Raw genomic sequence first — 6000 nt, forward strand, 5'->3', positions numbered from 1 at the left:
TTCAGAAGCATGCTATCGAAAAACAATGTATGGATGAATTTAACGTTGTGATTTTATCTGAAAGTTTGCCGAATAACATTGGGGTCGCAAACGTATACCAAAGTCGTGAGCGAGCTGTGAAGGTAACTCTCCACGCGGTGAATGTAAATTATATTCACGCTGTGGAAAGTTGCCTTCACAGCTCGCTCACGACTTTGGTATGCGTGTGCGACCCCAATATTATTCGGCAAACTTTCAGATAAAACTACAAGGTTAAATTCATCCATACATTGTTTTTCGATAGCATGCTTCTGAACTGAGATAATAGCAAATGAATGTAAATCTTAGCAAATGAATGGTCGCAACCTTGGTTTGGGTTATTTTTCGCCTAAAACAGGACGAATTTCCACCAAAAGGACGCAATCAGTTAAGCATTGAATTGTTGTAATGAGCTGAATTGTAGTATGGTGAGAAGGTAAATTCTTCATTTCTGCAATGAAATGACGCAAAAAGCGTGGCTATCATGATTCCTTGCCTAATTTAATGCTGTTTGAGCAAAACTTTGGGTAACTGTGTTATTGTTTTCTCCAATGTTTGCAATAAAATTTTCCAAAGTTTTGTTCTAACAACATTAAATAAGGTAGGGAATCATAACACCCAGGCTTTTTGCATAATTTCGTTGCAGAAATGGAGAATTTATCTTCGAGCCATAAAAATATCAGTTAAAAATCTAGTACTTCACTGAACGTGCCCTATTGTGAACTCTTGCCCAGAAAAGCCTTGGAAACATTCAGAAGATCGTTGTCGTCACGACTATCGTCTGTTCGTATATCCGAGGCATAATCACTACGCATTTAATTGGTTGAAACTCAAAAAGCTGGTCGTCTACAGCGGTATGTTTTGTTGAATCTAGAATCAAATGATCCGCTTTTCGAAATGGTCGTGTTTTGCTTAGCGAGTCGATAAAGCATAAAGCTCCCAAATTGTCCGGCGATCAGGAATCCGCATCTATAAACCCGCTTATTGAAAATACAGCCACTTCTACTTCCTTTTTGTCCCAGTGCTCATTTGTAAAATTTGTGGTGGACATAAGGGAACATCTATTTATTAGGTAACGCTTAATTCGACATTTTTGAACTCGGTGGTTGGATCTGGTGGCCTTCATAATGTGTTTTTGTATGATAACTCCAACTTTTTTTGTATGGGTTGTAACGCTGGGCTGTATTCCCTATTCCTCTGAAACGTTAGGTAATTTATTAAAACCCTATCTCCTGAAGCATTACGTTATTTGGAGACGGCGCACAATGAAAGATGAAAACAAAATAGTTTTCATGCGCAATGTTGGGAAATTTCGACATTTATACAGCGGGTTGCACAAGGCTTTCCAAAGATCAAATTAAGTACTAATTTTGAAATCATATCACGATGAGATATTGAGCAGATATTTGGCAACTTTTTGAATATCTCATCAATATCATATTAAGATATGACATCAAAATTTGATCGTTTCAAGATATGCACACCTGGAAAATATCATGTAATTTTAAGTTTCCTGAACCTGACATATACGAGCATCTTCAAAAACACAAATTTAAAGGTTGAAACACGTAAATTTACGTCTTTCAAGACACCCCAAAATAAAACTTTTTTTAGCGTCTAGCAATCGCTAGAAGCGATTTGACAGACAAAGCATAGAAAAGTAAAATAACGCCATGCATGAGATTCGAACACCGGATCTTCTGATCGTGAGCCACATCTCTTACCTCTCGGCTATTTTACCGAGTTGGAATGTGGCTGATGAACGTGATACTGATTCTACGTTTCTGGTGAAACGAATTTGTTGACATCTAACGCAACCAACCAGCACTGATGCGCGTAAAATTGAGTCCAATTTGTGATTCAGTCTTGAAAACGTTTACATTCTTTGGTGATTCCGTTTCGTGCAAATTTCAGAATTTCTAAGTATGTGATTATGATATTCACGTCTACCCGGGTTTTCACCAGAAAACAGTTTCCTGATGAAAACATATGTGAGCCAGAAAATGACAGATTTCAATCATCAGCAACCTATATTCTCTCTATTCCAGATCATCATCCATCGTCTATCACATGAAGTCAATAATTTCGTGGGAAGTTATCAAGTTGGTTCATTGACGGCCTGTGGTCAACGGACCAGATCATCACCATTCGGTAAATCCTGAATACCTTCCGTCATCAACTTTCATTCATCATGAATCTTTCCGTCATCAAAAATGCGCTGCCTAGAAGAAGCGGAATGCAAAGATATGGAACTGCTGAGCCGTTCTCATGAAACGCGGAAGTTCTACCAGAACCTCATCGCCTCCCGCAACGGCTTTGTGCCGCGAGCCGAAATATTCAGAGGTAAGGCCGGGGCCTGTTGAGGGACGGACGTGAGGTGGTCGAAAGGTGGAAGCAGCACTTCGATGAGCACCTGAATGGCGTGGAGATCATAGGCACGAGAGACGACAACGAAGGGAACGACTACGCCAATGTAGTAGAGGACGGAAATGAGCCAACTCCCTCGCTGAGGAAAGTTAAGGATGCCATTCACCAAGGATGCCAGCTGGAAAGGATGGTATCGCACCTGAAGTAATCAATATGGGCTCAGAAAAGTTGACCCCCTGTCTGCATTGGTTGGTAGTCAGGATCTGGGAATACCGATAAGCTACTGCAAGAGTGGAAGGAAGGGATAATCTGCTCTATTCAGAAAAAAGCGACCATTTGGAATGTGAGCACCTCAGAGAGATCACTATATTGAATGCTGTCTACCAAGTGCTATCCCAGATCATCTTCCGTCGTCTGTCACCTAAAACGAATGAGCTCGTGAGAAGCTATTAAGCCGGCTTCATCGACGGCCGGTTGACAACAGACCAGATCTTTACCGTAAGGAAAATCCTCCAGAAATGCCGCGAATACCAGGTCCCAACACATCACTTGTTCATCGACCTCAAAAACAAGGTACATGATACCTACATTGTGGCCTCCAGAGGAAACTGCAGCCAAAAAAGATTCACCCCGGACCAAATGAACCATGTACCACGCTAATAAAACCGGTAGTTCTCTACAGACATACTCGAGGAGAACTTCTAAGCATTTGGAGTGATCAAGCGACGAGTACTGAGGCGGTTGACACAACGTCCTAAAAGTTTCTTAATATGGACGAATAGAGTGGGTGGGCAGAGCATGTAGCGAGAATATCAAACAACAACCCTGCAATGTTAGGCATGACTAACGTTGAAGAGCTGCAGTTGCAAACTCAGTACTTTGGCGGCAAATGGTTTGCATTTTTTTAATTGACTCAGTTTAATCATGAATTTATCTGCCCATAAATGCATAACAGTCACATTTGTTAAAAGTAGGCATTGGAGAAAATGGAGTTCAAAGTTTGCAACTTGCGTTAATATGGGAAAGGATTGAAATTTCAGGAATTTGCCATAAACTTAAAATTAATCCTTTAGCAATGAAATCTTCTACAGCTATTCTTCTATGCTGGGCGAAGATTTGTTAAAATAATTAGACCATAATATGATTGGCGGTACGCTATGAAGCCAGTGTGTATTCTCAGTGTGACTGTTATGCGGTTACATTCGTGAATATTTGATAATGAGACAAAATGACTTGGTATTTATTTCATATTTTGTAGACCAAACTTGTCAAGTTCATTTGGGTGGATGAAAGCACTGATAATTTGGAGATGATTCCCGATAATAATTCAATATTGTCAAAAACTGCAAATGTTACAAATATGCAGTTATGGGCAGTATATGAGACTTTAAATACTCACGATTCTCATGCCTTCATAGTGCGTCCCGTTGTACTTATCACCCGGCTTGTCAAACGGATACTTTCCATCATACCCCGTCAGGTATCCAGATAATCCGATCAGCATCTTGCCCAGCGGTGGATGAACGTCGAAGAAAAACGTCCGATTGATGTACCAGCTGCCCATCTTGCCGAAATGGGTTTCGTCCCAGCAAACGTGATCCGGTACCGTCACATTGTAGAATCGTGTTCCCAGCGTTAGCGCCAGTATCGCTCCAAACACGATCCACCAGGTCCTAAAATACAACGATATCAATATAAGCCCAGTTTCGTGTTCAAAAGGAATCGCTCAAGAAAGTTCTTGACCGATTCCTGGCAGTAACTTTTCACAGTGACTGCCATTTGAATTGTCATTCCTTTGCAACTGCGTACTACGATCGAAGAAAAACGGTTTCTTGGGCGATTCAGGCAAGGATTTTCCCATGCATCAAGATCAAGATCAAGATAGGCCATAAAATTCCTTCTGAACTGCAAACAGCGCTATAATTGGGGAATGCCGCAAAGAATATGAAGCATCTTCCACAGTCGGCTTCGCTAATCTATTCACGTCTTATGCTATATGTAAATGTCAACGCGGCACGAAACCGGTATTCATCTAATTCCCCTGAGTTGCGAACCAATGCCCTTGACGAGATTATTCCATCCTAAATAGCGGGGGCAACGCGGACGACAGCTTAAATCGTCATACCAATGCAGCATCTTCAGTTAGCTCATATTGCGTAAAAGCGCAGCCAATCATTGCTACTGGTCAGCTAATATTTGCTCTCGTATCTTTCACTTTCGCTGTGACTTATACAACGTGTATTTCGTGATCAAAACCAGTTTTGCCGGATTCTGGATTCGTTCCTTGTGTTCCGGATTCATACAATTCTTAAACTTCATCAACTCAACCATAACTTACAGATCAGTTTTCTTGCTTCCTGATGTAACATCACTTTCTTTGTGCTTTGCAGCCGTGGTTTTTGTTCGAGTTTGCACATCCGATTTGGCACTTTCCTTTTCACTTGCCAGTGCCATGCTTTCTAATGCCGTGATCAATAAATTATCACCTCTAGAACATGTGTGCCTAACTTCTCCTGCAACGACAAAGAACTAGGTACTGCTAACGTAAACAAAACTTTGACGTTTCTCCAGACAGCAGTAACTTGAACGAGCGAAAGGCAACACACCTTCCCACCGATCGCGGATGAACACCGTTTCGTGGCTCTTCTGCTGGATGGTTGCGTGTGAACTGACTCGATCACCATTCACTGAGGCAGAGCTCTGGTGTCGTAAGAAGTGTGATCCAAAACAAAACGAATGATCGTATTTGTGTTTGTATAATGCGGTAAAGCTTAAAACTTTGAAATACAGCATGGTCTCGGACTGCGCGTGGTTCAAAATGTACTACTGGGTTGACGAAGCTCAACTGAGTTGAAGTGAGAGGTCTATTTACTTATCGGTGAATTAAACGTTAATAAATGTTTTTCGCTGAAAGTCTCTCTAATAAAGACAAATCAATCAATCAATTAATAAATGTTTAAATGCACCGTTTTGCTAATTTTTTTTCTTAATTTTTCTCTGGTAATAATTAGAGTTTTTTTTTTCAAATGTCCCAAGGTGTGTGAATAAACCCATCAAGGTATTTGGGGTTTCCAGTTAGCCTAGGGGTTATGGATATGGATCGTCAATTCGGAAACAGCGGATTCGATTCCTGTTCCGGTCGAGAAAATTTTCTCCATTCCCTGGGCATAGTGTAGGTATCATTGTCCTTGCCTTACATTAGCATTAGCATTAGCATTAAGCAAGTCGCACAAATTCGTAGGTAGTACAGTCCTGGATCGCTGTTATGAGGGGTGCATCCTTCCTGTCCGTAACCAAAGCACAAAGATTTGGGACTAATCTCTGACTCTTAGACAAGATTGACGCAATCCTCCAACGATCGAGTGCTGTCCTGGCCACGTCCTTGCGACAGCTGAGGGATGGGAAAGGAATATTAGTTGGACACCTATGAAAGTACATAGAGACCTCTACATTCTTTCAGGCCTAGGCGTCACGGGAATTTGGGTGTAAGTGGAAGGGTAAAGTTCAAAAGAAACGTTTGGTCAACGTTCAGGTGCACAAAAAATTTTTGATTGATGCCTGGTGCACAACATATTTTTGATTGATGTCTGGTTCCTTTCCCAACTTAATCCTTGT

General features: G+C 41.2%; 1 protein-coding gene across 1 annotated transcript in view; it reads right to left on the reverse strand.

Moving 5' to 3' along the window:
* The window catches only part of LOC109430283 (protein O-mannosyl-transferase 2), a 49677-nt gene extending 44483 nt beyond the window's left edge, over nt 1-5194 (reverse strand). Inside the window, exons 1-3 of the mRNA XM_062846164.1 lie at nt 4992-5194; nt 4724-4898; nt 3785-4058 (exon numbers count right to left, since the gene is read on the reverse strand). Of these exons, the coding sequence (XP_062702148.1) occupies nt 3785-4058; nt 4724-4898; nt 4992-5178 (636 nt within the window). The 5' untranslated portion in view covers nt 5179-5194. The remainder of the gene's footprint in view (nt 1-3784; nt 4059-4723; nt 4899-4991) is intronic.
* Nucleotides 5195-6000: the final 806 nt, after the last annotated feature.

This window comes from Aedes albopictus, chromosome 1 (assembly GCF_035046485.1).
Source record: "Aedes albopictus strain Foshan chromosome 1, AalbF5, whole genome shotgun sequence".
Lineage (NCBI taxonomy): Eukaryota > Metazoa > Arthropoda > Insecta > Diptera > Culicidae > Aedes > Aedes albopictus.